The sequence below is a fragment of the Podarcis raffonei genome, chromosome 17 (genome assembly GCF_027172205.1).
Source record: "Podarcis raffonei isolate rPodRaf1 chromosome 17, rPodRaf1.pri, whole genome shotgun sequence".
Classification (NCBI taxonomy): Eukaryota; Metazoa; Chordata; class Lepidosauria; order Squamata; family Lacertidae; genus Podarcis; species Podarcis raffonei.
Window position 1 is genome coordinate 15,237,100 of NC_070618.1, and position 23,725 is coordinate 15,260,824.

At 46.4% G+C, this 23,725-nt stretch overlaps 1 protein-coding gene across 1 annotated transcript in view; it reads right to left on the reverse strand.

Moving 5' to 3' along the window:
• Positions 1-19,477, reverse strand: part of SNX30 (sorting nexin family member 30) — a 40,732-nt gene extending 21,255 nt beyond the window's left edge. The window contains exon 1 of the mRNA XM_053371667.1: positions 18,914-19,477. Within this exon, the coding sequence (XP_053227642.1) occupies positions 18,914-19,090 (177 nt within the window). The 5' untranslated portion in view covers positions 19,091-19,477. The remainder of the gene's footprint in view (positions 1-18,913) is intronic.
• Between the last annotated feature and the right edge of the window lie 4,248 nt (positions 19,478-23,725).

Sequence of the window (23,725 nt, forward strand, 5' to 3'; positions counted from 1 at the left end):
CCCCCACGGCTGGGGGGGAATAAAATTTTTTTCCTTTATTTCCCCCCAAAAAAATTAGGTGCGTCCTATGGGCCGGTGCGTCCTATAGGGCGAAAAATACAGTAGATCCGGCCCTGATCTGGAGGGTACCAAGTTAACTACCCCTCTTGCAGATTCGTTGCAAGATGTTAAATCATGGTGTCTCTCCTCTGTGCTACCTACTTGTGTACAAGTTAAGTGGCGAACCTCGACATCTCTGGCATCTTTATCAGTATCACCCACAAGTTTCTGCAATTCACTCTTCTGCGACAGGAACTCCCAGGTTCCACCCCACAGCAAAACCTTTATGTTCTAGAAGTTCAGAAGCACAAGTTCTTTGAGACACAACAGCTCCAGAGCAAAACACACTTACGAGAGAGTAAGCCCCTTTGAGCACAGGCCTTCTGAGTAAACAAGCTTAAGGATGCACTGAAGACCCAGTACTCAGTAGTCAATTTTTTATTAAACTTTAAAATCTTAACATATATATTCCAGATTCCAAATTTGGTATATTCCAGATTCCAAATTTCCTGCCTTTCCCTCCGAAATGTTCTTAATCCCATCCCATTTACATGCTGCATTCTAATAAACATTTCTCCAAAGACACATTCTTCTGTTTCATATATAACCTTCTCCCGTTGCTCCTATTTCAAATCCTGCTCGCGATTTGCAGTATGTTTACAGCGAAAAAACAAGAAAGATTCTGAAGCCAGTTGTTATTTAAATTAAGCTACCCAAGGTTCAAATGAGGACGAGAGAAAAAGCCTCACCAAGTTATGTATTCTTGGAACACACACACACAAACAAAAAGATGGTCTTTGCTAAACAATAAACCACAAGATAAACTCTGAGGACAGCAGATGCTTATCACTCATGTATTTATAGGCTGTGTTCATGCTATCCCTATTAATGAGTGTGCAGTTTTTCTCTGCCACAAACTACCCTCGTGCTTGGTTTTCCACAAAATAAATGCCCTGAACTACAGGAAACACTTGATCAGAAGCTACCATGTCATTCAAACTTTTCCATTTGTGAACTTAAAGTCCTGCAAATTTTGAATTCTAATTTTAAAACTTGCTGAATCAAAATGCACAACTGACATTTAAAATGGCTATATTTCATCAAGTGAAGGTGAGTTATAGAATTATGCATCTTGCATTGAATTGCACTGTTAGTAGTTTATTTCAGTACCAGTTACTTGGGGGGGGGGCTGCACCTTCCCCCCCAAAGTAGGAGAAAGCCATACTTGGTCTGCTATTGGAGTCGCAGTGCTCTCTATATTAATTTAGTAAGAGGGTAGCATTACCACCCCATTTTGGACAAACATGCATGATTCAGATTTGACCCAACACTTCTTAGCAGTCAACTGAAGGTGGTGTTTTTTCTTTAATATTAATGAATTCTTGGACCTGCTTGTAGAATTTGGGTGTTTTCTAAGTACAGTGGATGCTTGGGTTGCGAACGTGATCCATGTGGGAGGCACGTTCGCAACCCGCAGCATTCGCAACCCGCAGCACCGTGTCTGCGCATGCTCGGGTTGCGATTCAGTGTTCCTCCGCATGCGCGAGCGCCGAAACCCGGAAGTAACTCGCTCTGGTACTTCTGGGTTCAGCACGGTGCGCAACCTGAAGCGTCTGTAACCCGAGGTATGACTGTAATAAATGGCATAACTACATAGAACTGCATGGGGAGTACAAAAGGATTATTCCTCATGTCTCAAAACACATACCTACAATTTTTTCCTGGCTCTTGCAAAAGCTAGAATTATCTGAAAAAACACAAGTTGTTTACAGAAAGCGAGACAAGATAGAGATGCATGAAAGTATTTGCTATCAGAACATGGAGTGTTGTGGCAACAGGAATGGGAGGAGTTCAACTGGTCTTTTCTGACTTTTATTTCCCTGTATTTCTCTTCTATAAATGCCAGCTCATCTGAGAATTTATGAATGATGCAGATGTGCTGCTGTGATGTAAAGGTAAAGGTACCCCTGCCCGTACGGGCCAGTCGTGACCGACTCTGGGGTTGCGCGCCCATCTCACTTAAGAGGCCGGGGGCCAGCGCTGTCCAAGGACACTTCCGGGTCACGTGGCCAGCGTGACGAAGCTGCTCTGGCGAGCCTGCACCAGCACAGCACACGGAAACGCCGTTTACCTTCCCGCTAGTAAGCGGTACCTATTTATCTACTTGCACTTGAGGGTGCTTTCGAACTGCTAGGTGGGCAGGAGCTGGGACCGAACGATGGGAGCTCACCCCGCCGCGGGGATTCGAACCGCCGACCATACGATCGGCAAGTCCTAGGCACTGAGGTTTTACCCACAGCGCCACCCGCTGTGATGTATACATGTGCTATTAATTCTTAAGAGTAAACAAGCTTCATTTTTAGTACAGCTAGGCAAATAAGGCCAAAAGGTTTCTAGTCCATAAGGTATTCATTGTTGGGTTGCTTTAAAAAAACCTCAAACTATTCCACCTTCCCACACAATCAAATCATGTATGGCCTGCCAGCAGCCTGAAAAGAAAAGAAAAACTGCAAGCACTCTTCATTTACAAAAGCTTTCCATACTGGGATAGGAGAGCTGGGGAAAAAGTTCACATCTGGAAACCAATGTGCCCCTTTGGATTCAGATAGTACATGGGTAAAGGTAAAGGACCCCTGACAGTTAAGTCCAGTCGTGAATGACTCTGGGGTTGCGGCACTCATCTCGCTTTACAGGCCAAGAGAGCCGGCTTTTGTCCACAGACAGTTTTTACAGGTCATGTGGCCAGCATGACTAAGCTGCTTCTGGCAAAACCAGAGCAGCGCACAGAAACGCTGTTTACCTTCCCGCCGGAGCAGTACCCATTTATCTACTTGCACTGGCATGCTTTTGAACTTCTAGGTTGGCAGGAGCTGGGACAGAGCAACAGGAGCTCACCCCATCACGGGGATTTGAACTGCCAACCTCCTGATCAGCAAGCCCAAGAGGCTCAGTGGTTTAGACCACAGCACCACCCGCATCCCATAGTACATGGGTAGACGAGTCTAAAAATCCTGGGACACAAATTTTCACAGCGCTCTAGCAGCCTCATTTATCAGAAGTAATGTATTTCACATTAACTGGAAGTGTATACTTGATTCTGACTAAACTAAGCTCTCGAAGAGATTTTTCCTCTAGGAGGCCTTTGCTCTAGATCAGGCATGGCCAAACTTGGCCCTCCAGATATTTTTGGGACTACAATTCCCATCATCCCTGACCACTGGTCCTGTTAGCTAGGGATGATGGAAGCTGCAGTCACAAAACATATGGAGGGCCAAGTTGGGCCATGCCTGCTCTAGATCATTGTTTACCAACCCTGGGTCTCCAGCTGTTTTCGTACTACAATTCTCAGCCTTCCTGACCACCAGTCTTGCTAGCTAGGGATGATGGGAGTTGTAGTCCAAAAACAGCTGAAGATCCAAGGTTGGGAAACACTGCTCTAGATGACCCTTCTGGGCCTTCCAACTCTATGATTCTAGGAACGCTCCGCACTGCAACATTTTGTGCCAGCTTCTGCTTGCATTTCAGAATCCTTATCTGGGCCTTTGGAATGCTGAGTGCCTCTGCTAATCTAGAAAATCCTCCCAACACCAGCCAACACCTTCTTTTGAGAAGTGCATATATAAAAATAAAACCCCAGCACATGCCCTGGACTTTTCTGAGTTGATTAGAATATCCCAAACTTAGTTACACAATTGTCTTTTTTTATTTGGCAGATGAAAAAGCATACTAATCTCCCTATTCGAGACATTTGAAGAAAGAAATGCCAGCTGGATTTTTGCATCTGCTTAGCCCCAATGTGCACTCTGTGTATCTTAGCAGCTAATCTTCCCTCCTTCCTCGCAACCATTATGGAAGAGTAGATGTGGGAGATAACCAGCAGGATGAGAAATCCTCTACTTCAAACTCTCTAGCTACCTATAACCCCCAGAAGACAACACTGCAAGTTCAGAAGGAGCGGAAAGGCTATTTGTCATAAGCTAAGTGCAATGTATTTAACATAACTCCAAGCACAGAAATAACTGTTTCATAAGAGAGCATCTTCTATTAAGTTTTAAACAACAAAACTTACCCCAATTTCTCACTGTGGTCACATCAACACCATACATTTAAACAGTGCTATTTTTCTAGAAAAAGAGGTGCCAGAACGCACCATGAACAACTCCCTTGTTCTCTTATAATGGCAATGGAACCCAACTGAGTGATGCAGGAACTCAGTTCCAGCTGAGAATAAGCCCTGCATTTAAAGAACTCCTATAGGGAAGCGGGTGGTGCTATGGGTTAAACCACAGAGCCTAGGACTTGCCGATCAGAAGGTTGGCAGTTCGAATCCCCACGACGGGGTGAGTGCCCGTTGCTCGGTCCCAGCTCCTGCCAACCTAGCAGTTCGAAAGCACGTGATAGTGCAAGTAGATAAATAGGTACCGCTCTGGCAGGAAGGTAAACAGCGTTTCCATGCGCTGCTCTGGTTCGCCAGAAGTGGCTTAGTCATGCTGGCCACATGACCCTGTACGCCAGCTCCCTCAGTCAGTAAAGCGAGATGAGCACCGCAACCCCAGAGTCATCCACGACTGGACCTAATGGTCAGGGGTCCCTTTATCTTTATACCACTTTAACAGTCATGACTTCCCTCTCAAAAACTTGGGAACTGTGGTTTGTTAAGGGTGCTGTTAATTATTAGGACACCAGGATTCTTTAGAAAGTAGAACTAAACTCTGGTAATGTCCTGCTCCTGGGTGGGCACACACAAAGCAGGGGAGCAGCATGCAAGCCCAATGCTATGTTCCGGCTCACTGAGGATTCTCTATGTACTACTAAATCATGGGTTAGCATTGCACGCAAATAGCACCTTAGTTTGTACCTGGCCAATAGGAGACAGATTCACTAGTTTTACATCTAATATAGGCACAGGGTCGCCCTACGTCCAGAATTTCCTGGACATATCTGGAATACTGGAGTCTGGGAAAACCCAGTCATATGCCAGCCTGTGTCAGCAGTGCTGACTTTCCTTAGAAATAGCTCAAAAACATCCCTCTCTCTTTTTTGCAATGTTGCTCAAGAACATGGGTAGGCAAACTAAGGCCCGGGGGCCAGATCCAGCCCAATCGCCTTCTCAATCTGGCCCGCAGATGGTCCGGAAATCAGCGTGTTTTTACATGAGTAGAATGTGCCCTTTTATTTAAAGTGCATCTCTGGGTTATTTGTGGGGCATAGGAATTCATTCTAAATCAAAATATAGTCCGGCCCCCCAAAAGGTCCTGGCCCCCTGCTGAAAAAGTTTGCTGGCTCCTGCTCAGGAGCTTTGCCAAAATAAGCTCAACAACTTTTCTGTCCGGATTTTCAATGTTTGAAATATAGCAACTCAAACATAAACAGTTCCAAAAGATCACAAATTGTTGCCTTGCCTCGGTGCTGCATGCATCAAAAATAATTTGGTACCACAAACTACGGAACTGATGTTCAGCTTCTTCCCTCAGTTCCTATATTAATTGCAAGTTTGAATAACCCTTTTCACATCACATGTAGCTCATATGCTCCCTTATTCGAGTACTACCACCCCTGCCTTGTCTGGCTTATGCGTAGGATTTGTCAGCCCTCGACTGCCCACATTACGTAAGTTATCCCAGAGGTTAGCAGATTTGCTGAGAAGAAGAAGAAAAAGCCCATTTCTCCAAAACAAGCACAGGGGGAGAGAGGGATTGCAGTGTTACCCTGAAATCCTTTTATTAATAGAAAGAGGATTCTGCCGCAGTGCTAAAACGTTTGCATCCGTCACATACAATCCTTCAATGACACAGGCAGACTTGACACTCATTAAATATCAGGCAGAGGCTGCCATCATGCCACCTGGTGTATTGCTTTGGATTTAAGTGGCAAAGAAGAACATCAGTCACAAATGTGCGAGATTCTCTTCACTGCACCCATTTCTATTCTACCACTGAAACCTTGTGTTGATAGCTGCTACTTTTAAAAATGATGGCCTGGGTGACAGATATTATTTTAACAGCTGGATTCCTCCTCAGGCAGGACTGCCATCCATCCACCTGCCTGCTGCTCCCCAGCACTGAGGAGCCCAAAATAAACAATAATAATTTATTATTTATACCCCGTACATCTGGCTGGGTTTCCTCAGCCACTCTAGGCGGTTCCCAACAGAATGAATGATAATGATAATGCAATAAAATATCAGACATTAAAAACTTCCCTAAACAGGACTGCCTTCAGGTGTCTTCTAAAAGTCAGATACAGTGGATGCTCGAGTTGTGAACATAATCTGTGTGGGAGGCACATTCGCAACCCGCAGCGCCACATCTGTGCATGCGCAGGTTGCGATTCGGCGCTTCTGCTCATGCACAAAGCACGATTTAGTGCTTCTGCACATGCACCGAAACCCGGAAGTAACCTGTTCCGGTACTTCCAGGATTCGGCACATCCGTATCCTGAAAACATGCAACCTGAAGCGTCTGTAACCTGATGTATGACTGTAGTTGTTTATTTCCTTGACATCTGATGGGAGGGCGTTCCACAGGGCAGGCACCACTACTGAGAAAGCCCTCTGCTGGCTCCCTATAACCTCACATCTCGCAATGAGGGAATCGTCAGAAGGCCCTCAGCGCTGAACCTCAGCAGGGGGTTGTGCATGAAACACTAGCAGTACCTCCCTGCCATCTTCTTTAAAAAAGTGCAATAGGAAATGAGAAGCCACTCCTCTTTCTAAGTTGGCTCAGTCAATAGGGCATGAGACTAGGAGTCTCAAGACTGTGGGATCGAGCCCCACGTTGGGTGAAAGATTCCTGCATTGCAGGGGGTTGGACTAGATGACCCTTAAGGTCCCTTCCAACTCTATGAATCTACCATGGGGGAGGGAAAGTTCCAATGGACTGTTTTGCCCTATGGGTGACATCAGCAGTTAGCCTCCGGAAATCTGAATATGTGCACTATCTTGGGAAATCCGTTTCAAGCACGAGATATCTCTACTAAGAATGTTAGTTTATTTTACCCCCCAAGAACGGTAAGACTGCAACAGGCTTAAGTAAAGTTATTCTTATTATGCAGATTTCCCCCGGAAAGCTGCCCGATTATAAAAGCAGCAACCTTCCCCATTTGTCCACAGCATTTGAGCTTAAGATGTGAACTACCTCTGAACAAATAGGCTCCATGTCATGAATTACTCTACTTTTTAAAAAACTGTCCAATTTCACAGTCAGTATCATTGTTATCTTGGGACACGACGCGGTGAGCTCCCGTTGCTCTGTCCCAGCTCCTGCCAATCTAGCAGTTTGAAAGCATGCCAGTGCAAGCAGATAAATAGGTATCACTGTGGTGGGAAGGTAAACGGCATTTCTGTGCACTCTGGTTTTCCATCACGGTGTTCCGTTGCGCCAGAAACGGTTTAGTCCTGCTGGCCACATGACCCGGAAAGCTGCCTGTGGACAAACGCTGGCTCCCTCAACCTGAAAGCGAGATGAGCGCCTCAACCCCATAGTCGCCTTTGACTGGACTTAAACATCCCGGGGTCCTTTACCTTATCTTGGGACAGTGAATTTTTAAGTTGATTTTGTGTCTGTGAAGACATTTCTGTCCTGGCTTCCCTTATCAGTCATTTCCACCATTCTGAATTCTGTTGTTATGGGTGAAAACTGTTAACTCTAATAACACAATTAGAAATCAAGCTCCGCTGCAATCAATGAAACGTCTAAGCGAATTATTTAAGGAACAGGATGTAAAAACCAGCATGACTTTATTGAAACATTATGAATGAAGTGAAGCAGAAGAATGTGCCAAGTGGTTCCACGACATAATTTAAGCTCCATCAAGATTTTCCTAAGCCTATTACACAATAATTTGCACTTTAAAATGTCTAGTGAAAGCACCTCACATCTTTCTCTCCCATGATGGACTAATGGTCTCCCAACTCCATCCCAAATCCAAGTAGTGGGAGGGGAAGCAAAGCTGTATTAGCCATTTGGTTAAAGTGAGACAAGCTGTGGCAGGCAATGGTCATTAAAAAAAATTGTATGGCAGTGAATGAATTGCTTCAGATGAGCAGATTTCACTTGCCAATCATAATATCCCTAGAAGTTTAAGGAGAAAACATGCGCCACACGGTTCTTAATTTATTCCAACATATCCGCAAGATTAGGTTAGGCTAAAATAGCATCACTCATTCATAAAGCTTCATGAGGTTCATGTTCAGCCCAGATTCATAAATCACCTCTGCAGCCTGGTGGCTTCTGTAGAATTATGCTTCTATGGCTGAATCTCATGATGCAACAAGAGTTTACGGATTGCAACTAGTTCAGATGTTGTGAGTACTCTCTATGCTTGTCTCTCCACCATCCAAGCAGGGCTCCTGGTGCCAATATGGGAAATAACCCACCCAATACATAAATCCATTACCATATGGAATGGGAACAGTTTAGCAGCCTGAAATCAAACCACATCCAAATATCATCCACTGCACTGCAAATAAACTGGAGACTCATGGAGATTCAAGCTTACTCCTATTTGGGAAGCCAAAAGTCCTTCATAATTCTTTAACACAGGCGTCCTCAACCTTGGCCCTCCAGATGTTTTGAGACTACAATTCCCATCATCCCTGACCACTGGTCCTGCTAGCTAGGGATCATGGGAGTTGTAGGCCAAAAACATCTGGAGGGCCAAGGTTCAGGAAGCCTGTTTTAACACCAGGACTGAAGCAGACAAGACCAGTTAGGGTGTTCATCTAAACCAGTGTAATGACTATGATGCACACAACCACCATTCTGAAGCATCTCAGAAGACCATTCTTTAAAAGTAGCCTCAAGTTTTGAAATATATAAAAAAAATGAAATTATGTAGTGCCACTGCACTTACATAAAAAGATCCATTTTCTTCTAACTGGCCCACTTCAATGCTTTTATTCCACAAGTCAGGGGAAAACCCTTAAGATATCCCTATGGCTTTTAAAATTATAGATCTTCCACTGGAATGCACCCAAGAACAATCTGCAGTTAATCAACTTTATCCTCTTTAGCCAATATCAATATGGAGGAAGCTACTGTAACGTTTTAAAGGGACAGGGAAGTAATTCAACCTGATAAAAGCTAAGCAGCCAACCTTGACAGCACATGAATTATCACTTTGCCTAACGCACAAGCCAGTCGCTGCTTCGTATCTGCTCCTATTCTCACATCACAGACAACCGTATGGAGCCTTGGAAGTTGATGCAATAGCTATTGGATCATCAATTGTCAAAATGCCCACTGCACAGAAGAAACTTGAAGGAATAGGTAGTATTGTAATTTCACATGCAAAATTCTAGCCTGCAAGAATGTAACAGCCCTGCTGAATCAGACCAAATACCCATCTAGTCCAGCATTCTTTTTTCATAGCGTTCAACCACATACATACCCTTTGGAAAACCCATAAGCAGGTCTTGAGCACAGCAGTACTTGCCCTCTCATTGGCCAACTGGCATTCCAAGAGAAACTGACTGCTACTAGATGATATATTGTTATCATTAGTAACAACTGATAGCCTGTATAAAAGGGGGTGTGAGAATTAGCCAGAGTGCTTATTCAGCTAAATGTGCAGCTATTTTGTGCATTTGATTAGAAATACGGCAATCACAATATTTAAGTGGTTGTCAAGTCTGCGGGCATCTTAATACCTGTGTAAAAGAAGGGCATTAATTTTATACGGTTTAGGACAGACTTGTAAATAAGCCCAAACTGTATTCAACTGCTCCAGTGTTGGAAATTAGCCAGGCGCCAGGCACACTTTGTGACTGGGGATTGCCAGAATGTGAATGCTTCAAGAAGCCTTCTTGTAATGTATGGCGACTGAGACTCAAGAATAAAATTGCCGCTGGGCCTTCCTGCCTGTTATAACTGGGTGCAGAAGAGGAAGAGAGATTGCTCCACTCCTCTTCCTCCTCCATCATCCCCTTCACCTATACCTAGCCTATGACTACCAGGCCAGCACGTAAGGCCTCATGACATTACAAAAATAGATCTAAACTCTTCAATAAACAACATACTGCTGACACGCAAGTCCAGGGAAACTAAACTCCCACAAACACCTTCACCAGAAAGGTTACATGCGGTGTTTTGTGTGGTGTTGTTTTTTGCCAGGGAATGTACACTTAGAAAGCAAAGGGTGAAATAAAAACCCTAAAGATGTTGCCATTCATCATCACGCCTTGCAGTTGCTGCAAGTTCTTATGAGTACGTGGTTAGCTGCAGCAAGTCTCTTGGTAAGCTAGATACTAGGGCTGTGAGTGGCAGCTCTCTACAAGACACAAGCCCATTTCGCAAGTTGCCTTTATGCTTATACTAAGTGTATGAAGAGGAAGTGGGTGCTGTGGTCCTGGCTGCGCCCAGACATTCTGCACTCTGCAAACCCCACTGCTGCCTGTTTAGCACGATAGTGCAATCTTGCTTCCCTTTCGCATGATTAGGAGTAGAGATGCAAGAAGGGCCAGTACAACTCAGAATTTGCAGACTGCCTTCGATCAGAGGTTTCAAACAAGTGGCTCATGGAATTGAGCTCCCATGTGGGTGGTCTGTCGAAAAGCTGCAGATCAGTTAAAAATAATTTGTTTCAGTTTTTTGCCCTGCACTTAATTCTTTTTGCCAATGGAGATTCAAGGCCATTTTCACAAGGTTCAATTTTATCCAACAGAGTGGCTAGCAAAGGACCGAGGGCTTGTGATTTTTCACATTATGCTGGCACTGTCCACAATTTTTTCTCTACTATACACCAGTTCAGAGAGCCCTTCTCAGCACTCTGTCCTAGGGGGTACAAGACTTTCCTAATGCTGTGCTGGTTTTCATGATGATGACGCCACTGGAGAAAGAAGCTAATTAAGAGATGCGCCAAGGCTCTCAGCAAAATTCAAGTGGTGCAAACATACAGACACTGAAGTCTGGAAACGGCTGCATTAGATACTTCAGAGCATTTCACAGACACGGTCTCATGGCTCCTTGGAACAATTCAGTAAGGTGCACCAGTATTTTTGCCCTTATTATGGGTGAAGGGCAACAGAACAGCTTGCTGAAGAATAGCTTGCAAGTTTAATGGAAATGCATTTGAACGGGGGACATCCCAGTTCATGCATGAGTTGCTGAATGCCACTGTACTACACCGACTGAAACAGAAACTACTTGTTTCAAAATCAGCCATTGAAAGGATGGGAGCATATGTACACACACTGTACACTTGACATGTGCAAGAGATGGCAGGTATCTCAGTGCTGTTGTATATGTACCCCTTGTACACGCCAAGTTGTTCCAGAACAAATTGCTCCTCCCTACCAGTTTCCATGGGACGCGGGTGGCACTGTGGGTTAAACCACAGAGCCTAGGACTTGCCGACCAGAAGGTTGGCGATTCAAATCCCTGCAACGGGGTGAGCTCCCGTTGCTCGGTCCCTGCTCCTGCCAACCTAGCAGTTCAAAAGCACGTCAAAGTGCAAGTAGAAAAATAGGTACAGCTCCGGTGGGAAGGTAAAAAGCGTTTCTGTGCGCTGCTCTAGTTCGCCAGAAGCAGCTTAGTCATGCTGGCCACATGACCCGGAAGCTGTACGCCGGCTCCCTCGGCCAGTAAAGCGAGATGAGCACCGCAACCCCAGAGTCGTCCGCAACTGGACCTAATGGTCAGGGGTCCCTTTACCTTTACCTTACCAGTTTCCACAGGACAGAGACTTTACCAGAAGTTAGCAAATGGTTGGCTGAGGGTTCCTTCAAGCCAGACACCTTTGTTTTGTAGGTCATCATGACTATTAGGAGGTCTCTTGGGGAAAAACTACACTTTTAACACACTTAGAGATAACCCTAGCCTAATAATGGCCTTCATTGTCCCATGAATATTATTTGCAGTTTCCAAGACAGAAACAACAGGGTTGCTCAATCCTAACCGTCAGGACTCCCACCAGCCACTTCATGTCATGTGCCATTTTACATCCTTCTATGCAGCCTCATAACATAAATTCCCTGGATGAATTATAATAAAAGACACAAAAATGTCAAACAGTTAAAGAAAATACATATACAGTGGTACCTCTGGTTGCGAACGGGATCCGTTCTGGAGGCCCGTTCGCAACATGAAAAGAGTGCAACCCGCAGCAGGGCGTCTGCGCACGCGCGGGTTTCAATTCACCACTTCTGCGCATGCACGTGAAGCCATTTTGCGCTTCTGTGCATGCGCGAGCGGCGAAACCCGGAAGTAACCCTTTCTGGTACTTCCGGGTCGTCGTGGGACGTAACCTGAAAGAACGTAGCATGAAGCGGACGTAACATGAGGTATGACTATATGCAAACATCATCACAAGTTACAAAAGTTACAGATTTTTAAAAAGAAAAACAGGGTCAGAATACAGAGCTTATTTAAAACAGCTAGGTGAACAACAACAACAACAAGCACCCCTGGCACCAAACCACCACCCAGGTAAAGCTTTCTGAAAAACCTGTTGCATAACAGATGCCACTACCCAAAAGGCCCTGTCCTTGGAGGTTCACCCACCTCTCTTTATTAACTTCATTAACTTGTGAGGACTCCGAATAGGGCCACTAAAGAGGACCTTAAGGTTCAGATAGGTACATAGGGAACGCAGCAGACTTTCAGGTAACCTAGTCTCAAACATTTGGGGCTTTGAAAAGTTAAAACCAGCCCTTTAAATGGGGCCTTGGAGACAGAACAGCTGATAAAGTGCAGACATTATAAGGTCAATGTACCCAGTTCCCAGCAGCTGAAATGTAGCCTGCTGTAGAAAAATAAGAGTTATGTCCATTGCTCCACCCACTTCTTGCCTCTTGGGCATGAAAGAATTCATCTCCCTGGCTGGAAGAGATTCCCCAACCCTGCTATACATGATACGTTCTTCAGGCTAAAGCATATTTATGGTAACAGATCTGAGACAAGGTCAACATCAAGCTTCCACCACCCAGATTCCCAGCAGTACGAAGCTGGTGCTGATTATCTAGGACCAAGGCCTTCAAGGAACACTCACAGTCACATACCAACCAAGTGTAGAGAAACTGGGTGGCAGCACACGAACGTTGCTTGGCTGCTACACAAGGATTCTCCTAATGCCAACCTCTAAACAATGAAGGTGCCATGTTCCAAAATGCATTGTGAAGACCAAACAAAAAACCCCTACCCAACTCTGCTTCTCAGCAGGTATGGGCCATAACAACAGATCTCAATGAAATTTCCGCAGTCCACACATTTCAAGAAAGAGAGGCACAACATTCAGGTCCAAATCCCGGGAAGAGGGCTTGAACAGACCTTTTTACATGCAGGCCTAACTGGATAGCTGCTGTCTCTCTATATTAAGCATGCTTGCGAAAACTGCTAAATTGTTGTCAAACACAGTCAAGATGTCAGTGTGTCTTCAAGATAGGGGGAGAGCAGGGTTTACTTCAAGCCACAGTTGGAGCCTTTATAAAGATCTACAGTGGTACCTTGGGTTACATACGCTTCAGGTTACAGACTGACTCTGCTAACCCAGAAATAGTACCTCAGGTTAAGAACTTTGCTTCAGGATGAGAACAGAAATCGTGCTCCGGCGGTGCGGCAGCAGCGGGAGGCCCCACTAGCTAAAGTGGTGCTTCAGGTTAAGAACTGTTTCAGGTTAAGAATGGACCTCCGGAATGAAATAAATACGTAACTAGAGGTACCACTGTATTTTGATATCAAGGTTCAGCTCTGGAACGAGTTAATGGCTGCTAAGGACATGCAAAGTATATTTTCCTGCATAACCTCTCCATGGGGGGTGGGAGATGCAGCTTCTGGCCAGGTTTGACCCCAAACCCCTCGCTCAGATCAATTGCCTGAAACTACATTCCTGTTGTCCCTTGTCTCAGCACAAGGTACAGCAGTGACCCAATAAGTCTGGGGCTGGTAGAAGACACAAGATTTACCCACCCGGGAAGAATGGCAGATGAAGTTGATGGACTATATGGAACTGGAGGAAATGACTGGCAGAATCCGAGACCAGGGAGAAGAGTCGGTGGAAGAAGATTGGAAAAAATTCAAAGATTATTTACAGAAATACTGTAAAATTAATGAATGCTAGAAAAATGTTGGAATGAAGTTATATGGCTTTAGGAGAAAGGTTATAAGGAATTAAGTATAAATGGATTTTTAATGTATCAAAGGGAGAAAAAAATAAGGTTAAAATAAGTTAAGATAAATTACAGGACAGAAAACTGAGGAAGATGGAAAGGATTTGCTGAAACAGTTAATTGAAGTGGAATACAAAAAGGGAGGTGTGAGGAAGTCGTGGAAATAAGTGAATGAAAGATAAGATACTGAAATAATGGATGTGTTTTAAATTGTGTTTGTTGTATTTTGTTAATTTAATGTTTTTAATGTCAGTGTTATGTAGTGTTTTTGTATTGTATTGTTTTGTTGAATTATTTTTCTTTCTTTTATACCCTTTAAACTATTAATAAATATTATTTTAAAAAAAATTTAAAAAGTATGGGGCTGGTAAAGTGTCAAGAACTCAGATATACAATCTAGGTGCCAAATGGCTCCTCAAACCAAGGTTGCAGTCACCAAAATGGAATGTCTTGTTGCCATTTTGGGGCAAGACAGCTCTAAAGTCTTATTTTTAAAATGATGGACTGATTGTGATTGCTTCTCAGTTAAACATCTGGCTAGTTCAGAGCTAGGCTGAGAACTTTGAGAACTTAAAAGAAGAAAAGTCACTTGATCCAGGGACAGTCCACATTATATATTGGCCTCTTCCGACCTCTTTTTCTTAATGCTGACTGCTCCTGCTCAGGCTGCACAGAAATAGCATTTTGGTTCCAGAAATCCATTCTGAATTGTGCAGGTAAAATATAACTGATAGAATTCTACAGGATGGAGTATTAGCATGTGAAAACTACCCAGATCCGATGATGCCCAAGAATGCACCTCCAGATGGTTGAGATATCAGGTGCCATCCTGGCACCCAGGATTCTTCACTTGGTTGCAAGTGGCCAATAGCCAGGTGCAAAATGTGCCTGGCATCTGGCTAGTTTTGAACATTGCTGGTGCAACCTTCCTGTGCTGGTTAAAACTGAAAGCTCCAGATCAGGAAAAGGCCAATACCAGGGGTCAGCAAACTTTTTCAACAGGGGGCCGGTCCACTGTCCCTCAGACCTTGTGGGGGCTGGACTATATTTTTTGGGGGGGGGAAATATGAACAAATTCCTATGCCCCACAAATAACCCAGAGATGCATTTTAAATAAAAGCACACATTCCGCTCATGTAAAAACATCAGGCAGGCCCCACAAATAACCCAGAGGTGCATTTTAAATAAAAGGGCACATTCTACTCATGTAAAAACACTCCGATTCCCAGACCGTCCGCGGGCCGGATTTAGAAGGCGATCGGGCCAGATTCGGCCCCCGGGCCTTCGTTTGCCCACCTATGGCCAATTCTCTCCTTGCACATCAGCAGCTTATCTGATGTAGTTATCCGAGTGGCACAGATGGGACAATTCATGCAGCAGCAGCTCCCACACCACTATGAAAAAAGCAGGCTGTGGAACTTAAATTGACCCTTCATGACCAAAAAGGAACAAGCAGAGATCCTGACCGGAGCTGTTACACAAGAATCCTTTGGACGGCAAGGATGAAAAGGGTAGGTGGCTTGAAATCCACTGGCTTGCTGTCAACAAAGCAATGCAGCCCAGGGTAACTCAATCCTTCCATCATCATGTAGCCCAGGTATAAGGAACGGAGGCCTATTGTTTGTTCACACACCTGGTACAAGATTGATACCTCATGGGAAGCCAATTACATGATGTTGTACCATGCGGAACTGCCGCTTGTGTAAAACTCTCAAGGTGGTTAATTACTACACTGCCCCCTTGTGCAGCTGTTAAAACCACAACAGATCTGCAGAGTTTTGGGCTGGTGCGTGGAACACACACAAGTTAAGGTGGCTCTCCTCCAGCGTATTTTGCAGAGTCCCTTCCGATGCGTCCTGAGAAAGGACTCAAAACCAATACATTTGTTGCACCTGCCAGATTTCTCAAGGCAAGCTACAGACTTCAGCCTGCAGCCTGCAAATGCACGACCTCTCTTGACAGCAACACCTGGAAAAAAAGCTATGAAGCTGGACTGCTTCCACTTATTCCTTCTCGGGACACAACGCAGCAACCAACTGTGGTACTCAGGAAGCAAGCAACCACTGGAGGCTGGTGTACAGGGGCAAATGAAGAGCCTGCCTGCCTTCTTACTTGCAACTCATCAGGTGATGGCTCTGCATGTTACCAGATCCAGCTTCATATACAGTCCCTCTTCCCCTGCCTTCTGCCCTACAAATCTGATATGATATGATAGCCATGTTCAAATATATAAAAGGATGTCACATGGAGGAGGGAGAAAGGTTGTTTTCTGCTGCTCCAGAGAAGCGGACATGGAGCAATGGATCCAAACTGCAGGAAAGAAGATTCCACCTAAACATTAGGAAGAACTTCCCGACAGTAAGAGCTGTTCGACAGTGGAATTTGCTGCCAAGGAGTGTGGTGGAGTCTCCTTCTTTGGAGGTCTTTAAGCAGAGGCTTGACAACCATATGTCAGGAGTGCTCTGATGGTGTTTCCTGCTTGGCAGGGGGTTGGACTCGATGGCCCTTGTGGTCTCTTCCAACTCTATGATTCTATGATCTCAGGAGCAGCCTAGGAAGCCCCAGCTGAAGTGAGGTACTCAGAACACAGGGGAGGAAAAGTGCAGTGGCTTTTGGAAAGGGAGCAAGGCCAATGCTCTTGACTTACTTCCAGGAATTTGTAAGCTGCTCTGTGGAGGGTGTTGCTCAAAAAGCTTGTAAATAAACATATTTATTTATTTATTTATTTATTTATTTATTTATTTATTTATAAATAAATAAATAAATTCAGACCACTGCTGTGCCTCTGGTTGCTTAAGGCATCAATATTTTGCAGCTCAAGTTATACAGTTTTACACAGCTCAAGCTATGCTTAACTGGGGCAGAATCTTCTCTCTTGCCAGATATAAGATATTGTCAGAGCCTCAGACTATAGTGTATTGAGCAGGGGTCAGCAAACTTTTTCAGCAGGGGGCCGGTCCACTGTCCCTCACACCTTGTGGGGGGCCGGACTACAGTGGTATCTCAGGTTAAGTACTTAATTCGTTCCGGAGATCCGTACTTAACCTGAAACTGTTCTTAACCTGAAGCACCACTTTAGCTAATGGGGCCTCCTGCTGCTGCCACGCCACCGGAGCACAATTTCTGTTCTCATCCTGAAGCAAAGTTCTTAACCTGAATATATTAATATATTATATATTATATAATATTATTATTATTATTATTAACCTGAAGCAATATTTCTGGGTTAACGGAGTCTGTAACCTGAAGCGTATGTAACCTGAAGCGTATGTAACCCGAGGTACCACTGTATATTTGGGGGGGGGGGGTGAGCGAATTCCGATGCCCCACAAATAACCCAGAGATGCATTTTAAATAAAAGCACACATCTACTCATGTAAAAACACCAGGCAGACCCCACAAATAACCCAGAGATCCATTTAAAATAAAAGGACACATTCTACTCATGTGAAAACACGCTGATTCCCAGACAGTCCGTGGGCTGGATTTAGAAGGCGATTAGGCCGATTCAGCCCTTGGGCCTTAGTTTGTCTACCCATGGTCTTGAGTATTCACTATACGTACATCCAAGAAGACACCTATGTCTAAAATGAGGACAGGAACTTGCTTAATGCCTGGGCATCTGTACCAAGCTCTTTAGTCAATCTACCATTTGGGGCTCTGAGAACCAACTTCCAAGACATTCACATGCCATTTAAAGTCAGCTAAGAATATCCCAAAGTGCCAGCAAATACAGGCCTTGATCATCTCTGCACTTCTTTAATTGTCCTAAGTTGGGAATCGAAGAGGTAAGCGATGCAGTTCCTGAGAACCTTTCCCAACAGGTAATGGCTTCTGGTGGACAAACCTAACTGGCAGTAGTGTTGGATTGTTCTTAAACATACTGCCGACTCCCCCCAGGGAGGACTTGTCTTAAAGGTAGAACAGAGGCAACTGCAGAAAAGGAAGCCAACCCATTCGGGTCATCAAGGTCAGGTGCACAAACCAATACACACCAAACTGGCAGATAGGAAAAGAGCCTGGCACGGAGCCAGGGATTGCTTCACTGCGCCCCACGCTTGCAACACAGCCTGCATTTGTGACAGCACTGCAAACCCAACCTCCGCACAAGTGTCCTCCACGCACTTTCAACACGGATGAGTCAACACACCATCACAAATTACTGTGTCCTTATTACGAGCCCAAAACAGAAGTTGCTTTGTTGTTTTCCCATTCTTGCCTTGGCTGTGTCGGAGCCAAAATATACTCAGATGGGTTGCTTACACACAAACACAAACAGGAGAGGACAACAGGCAAAAAAGACTGGAAGAGGACTTTAAAAAAAAAGATTCCCACCATTTCACCAACTTAGCGAAGGGGCAAGATCTTGGTGGAAGGCTGAAGTCCAGGGGTGCCAACTTGAATAAAATATTGAGGGGACTCAGGTAAGCCCCGCCTTACACCGTTGATCACATGACGTGGTGCATGGACATCATTTGAATGGCAATGCCCATCAACTGGGGGGGGACTCAAATATTTTGGGGGGGCGAAGGGTCCTCAGCCCCAAAGAGTTGGCTCCCACGCTGAAGTCCCTCTTGCACACATGCCCCCTTGCTTTTTGCACGTTTCCTACACTGCAGCTTACTCTCTTGCAGCCCTGAGCGACCCAGCTGTCCAGGCAAAGAAACGCATTCACACGACCCAGATCGACCACGCACGCCCGGAAGCCAGGAGAAAAACCGAGCCCAGCCCTCGCCCTGGCCCCGCGCAGGCCCCACCGGCGGCCGCTACCTTGTCGGCGATGCTGCGCGGCAGCTGCAAGTCCGGGCTGGGCGTCAGCTCGGCGCCCGCCTCCTCGCTGCTGGAGGCGGCCAGCGGGTGCGGCATCTCCCGCAGAGACTTGGGACCCGACGAAGGCAGCGCCTTGGGAGTGCCCGCCCCGCCACCGCCGCCCGCGGCTGCGGACATGGCGGAGGCGGAGCAGCAAGGGCCACGGAGCCCGGCCCGAGAGGAGGAGGAGGAGAAGAGGAAGAAGCCTCGCCGAGCCAGCGACCGTCCGGAGGCCGCGCGGACGCTCCGCTCCTGGGCTGGCCGGGAAAGGGGCGGAGGGAAGCGGCCGTGACGGGCAGAGCCCCGCGCGCCTTCTCCGCCCCGCGCCTTTTGCGCGCCCGGAGCCGCCCCCGGCCCGCCCCGTGCAGGAAACGCGCGCGCGCCTCGGAAAGACTCGACGTTGCAGCAGCAGCAACAGCGGCGGCCGCGGCTCCTCGGAGCAATTTCCCCCGGAGAGGCTAAGCGCCGAGGCTCCGCCCTCCCCGCGCCGAGAGAAGGAGAGCAGCCATAGGCGGAGGAGGGAGCTGCGGCAGCCGCGGCGCCTGCTTCCCTCCTTGCCCGCTGCTGCTCGGTGGGGCGGCCGCCTCTCTCCTCTCTCTCACTCTCTTTCCCGGATGATCCCTGAGAAATGGATTTCTCTCGCGCCCGCCAGCGCGCATCCCTCTTTGGCGGAAGAAGCACCGGCTGCCTCGTTATGCAGCTGGTGGATTCTAACCCCGCTTACCCCAGGACACTCAACAGGTCTTAATTCTGAGTAGACTGGGGTTAAGGTTGCGCCGTTCCCGTCCCTTTGTTTTGAGAATCGTCGAATGGTTGGAAGGGACCCCAAAGATCCTCTAGACCGCCCCCGCCCCCCGCAACTAGGGTTGCCACCTTTGTTCTGGCAAACTACAGGGCGAGGGGGGGGGGTTGTTTTTTTCCCATCGGTGCTGAACTGATTTCAAAGCAATCCATTACAATCCATTTCAGCCTAACAAGATGGGCCATCTGGCATTTGTCACTCATGCACACACGTTCACGTGAATTTGTAAATCTGTCTGTGCTTGGCTACCCGGAGATAAAATATATGTCCTTTCGCACACCCTTTCAAACACACGTATTTGGAGAGGATCCCTAACTTGGCTGAGAGAGAAAAGATCTGAAGTGCAGGGCAAAACTATATCAATACAGAATGTAGCATTTTACATTGAAATACAGGACAATTCTGCATTATACAGGACAGTCCTGAGTAATATAGGACAGGTGGCAACCCCACCAACCTCCTGCTCTGCTGACTGAGCTGTTCCGAGGAGATGTTCTTAAATATGTTGTGTGCATTCAATTTGCTGGTATGGGGGGGCGAGCGGTTAGCTTCCTCCCCAACCCCATTCTATTGGTGCTGGTTCCGACATGCAGAGCACCCATGCAGTGATGGTGTGTGTGTGTGTGTGTGTGTGTACATGTGAATACCAGGGGTGCCCAAACTTTCTTCAAAGAGGGCCAGATTTGATGAAGTGAACCATTGAAGTTGCTGACCATTTTTTAGGATTGAAGCTGTTGAGCTTTTTAGGGTTGCTAGGGTGGCAGTTGTTGACCTTTTTTGGAATTGACCTTGTTGAGCTTTTTTTAGGATTTGACACCAATAAATAAACTGCCATGGGGCCAAATAAAACCAGCCAGGGGGCCAAATTTGGCCCCCAAAACGGACTTTGGACATGCCTGGAATAGACCATCACAGGTATCCATCACATCATCCCTGGAGTGCCTACATTTTAGACCACTTCCACTTTTTCAGTGAAGTCACTTTGCATGTTCAGCTACAAGCCACTAAAGATCTTTGGGGTTTGTCCTTGGGGGTGGGGGGGATATGGGGATTTGGGTGTGATGGCCTTCAGCGGGCTTCCCATCTCTGAGCAGGTTTGCGTCCCTCCTCACCATTGCTACCACTGTCCATTTGTTTGCCCCGCCCCACCAGCAGCAACAAAAGCTTCAGCCATCTCCCCTGCATCCTCCAGTCACAGTAGCTGCTTTAATATTATTGGACATATACAGGCTTACCCGTTTTCACTGCTTTCAATAGATATATTAGTATTACACACACACATTTAATCAATCAAAACGAGGAATAGCTCGTGTTTTAAACAGCACAGGAGGAATAATAGTTTTCTTACAAACAGCACATCGCAAAATCTCCAAGATCCATTAACTCTGATTTATTCTTCCTGTGAATAAAGCATATCTGACATAGTGCTCTCTCCCTCTCTCTCTCTGTTTTTCTGCTTGCTAATCTTCTCTGGCTTTCGTTTGATTCAAATTGTCCTCTCTGGGCCTCGTCTCTGATAAACATCAGTTTTATCTTTACATTTGACACTAACTGCATCAGAAAAAGATGTTCCTTGATTCCAAATGCCAAGTGACAATAAGCTATGTATTCTGCAATGTGCAGACAGGAAGGATAACATCTTGCTAAAGTGACTGAGGTGACTTTAAGACAGGAGACTTTTCCTTACAGGTCATCATAGGGATGCCAATCAGCTTGTATTTTAATGGTTGTACCCATTAAGCTGTATTTCCAGGTTGGATAACTTTTGGGCCACAGATGTTGGACTCCAGTGCCCACCACCCCTCAACATGGCCTGTGCTGCCTGGGGCTGATGTGAGTCTGTCAACATCGAGTGGGTTATAGATTCCTCACTCCTGCTGTATTTGATCAGATAAGTAGCAGGATGTCTGAAAAGCAAGTGAATTTGAGATTCTGCCTTGGCTCTTCACCTGTAACCAAACAGGTTTCTATTTCGCCTTATCCAGGACTACCAGGTTCCATCATGACTTCACTCTTGACCCACCAAGTTCTGTCCTGGTTTTAAAACTCACCCATGACCACCAGATTGTGTCAATGTTCTCTCCACCCTGACCTTCCTCTTGGTCCCACACAAGAGCCCAGTGCTATAAAAAAACAAAGTTGATAAGCGACATGGCCACAGAAGCAGACTCATCATAACTGCATCAATAATGCTATGCTTTTCTATATTTGCATTGGGAAAGCAGAATTTGGGTTTGGCCCAGAAAGAGCTACATTATATGGGGCTCCTGCACCTTTAATAGCTGTGTAGAAGTGGGGATTTCAGCAGGTGTAGCTTGCATGACAAAATTCCTGGCTAAAATCGCTACACCACACTTAAAGGTGCGGGAACTCTGTCCTTTGCCTCTATGACTCAGTGGCGTAGCGTGGATTGCCAGAGCCCGGGGCCACATGGAGAAAGGGGAACAGATGGAGAACACATGCCCATTCAACTGTCTAATGGCATCTGCATCACCCAGGAAATCACAGCCACAGAGATAAAAAAAAGAAGTCATTCTGTCATCTGGAGAGGTCACTTCCTGGTTCATATGGAGAAGAGCCCAGAGATGGAAGTGCACAGCTGTACTGAGGCAGCACCAGTTGTTAAAAATTTGCACCCCTAACAATTTTGCATCCAGGACAACTCCTTTTGCCCTTCCCACGCTATGCTACTGGCTACCCTGGTTCTACACCTGGAGTGCCACAACTGTGAAGATCTCTGGTGGCTACCTGTCTTAACTCTGGTTCCCCTGTTGCCGTAGATCCAGCTTGGACAAGTTCTTCTTTTTGCACCTCAGTAATCCACATATAAAGCAGGAGTAAACAGTGATTGATCGGAGGGATGGTTGCAATGAGGCTTGTGCTATGGAAAATTTGTCAATTATATATGGAAATAATTTGTCTATATTTTCACACACTTTCAGCCTGCCTTTCTTCCCCTGTGGAACCCAAGATGGCAAGGAAGCCAAGAGGTGGCACCTCCGTGAGCAAAGAGCTTGCCAAAATCTCGCAAGATCTCACCGAAATCTCATGAGATTTCACAGAACACAAGATATCTTGTAAGACATTGGTGAGATCTCACAAGATCTATTTGGAAGCCACTGGCATTGCTTCACATGCCCCACAGTGCAAGTAAGGGAGGCAATGCGGTGGCATATTCGCCTCAGGTGGCAAAACAGGAAGCGCCACATGTGGTTTCCATACAATCACCTTCCAAGCACTAGCCCGGGGGTCAGCAAATTCTTTTAGCCACAGACTGGTCCACTGTCCCTCAGACCTTGTGTTGGACCAGAGAAGTGGCACAGGGGGCAGAGCTGGAATAAGAGGAGAGGGGGGGCCAGCCACTGTGCTTACCTTCCCCGGGGCATGATCCATAGCGCATTTCATCTCAGTGGGCTTGAGCAGTTCTTCAGGCACTGAACAAGTGGCCTTGAAACGATTGCAGCTTACTTGCGAGTATGTGCGTCCTTAGGCTCTTAGTGTCCATGCATCCAATGGCAGAGCAGGGTACGGTTATGCTCCGAGACGCAGCGTCTCCTGGCGGTGCAGGTGGAAGCTGGCAGGGAAGGGAAAGCGGACTTCCAGAGGTGGCAAGGTGAGAGGAGCCAGAGCCGGTGGTGGGCGCTGCCTTGCTTCCTTGTGATGGGAGGAAGAGGCCAAGCAGCGGTGGCTCTGCCAATCAGATGCCACGCCTAGTTTACCTCAGTGCGGCGCAGGGACGTCTCTGCCAATCAAACGCCGCTGAAGTAAACCAGGTGCGGCAATGGAGTGGCAGAGCTGCCGCCGCTCGGCCTCTCCCTCCTGTTGCCATCGCCGGGAGTCTTGGCTTCGCGACAGGTTCCGGCTTCACGGCGCGGGGCGGATTTATGACCCAGGTGTGCCTGATCCAGCCCGCAGGCCTTAGTTTGCCGACCCCTGCACTAGCCAGTACCAGACTCCCATGCCTTCAGACC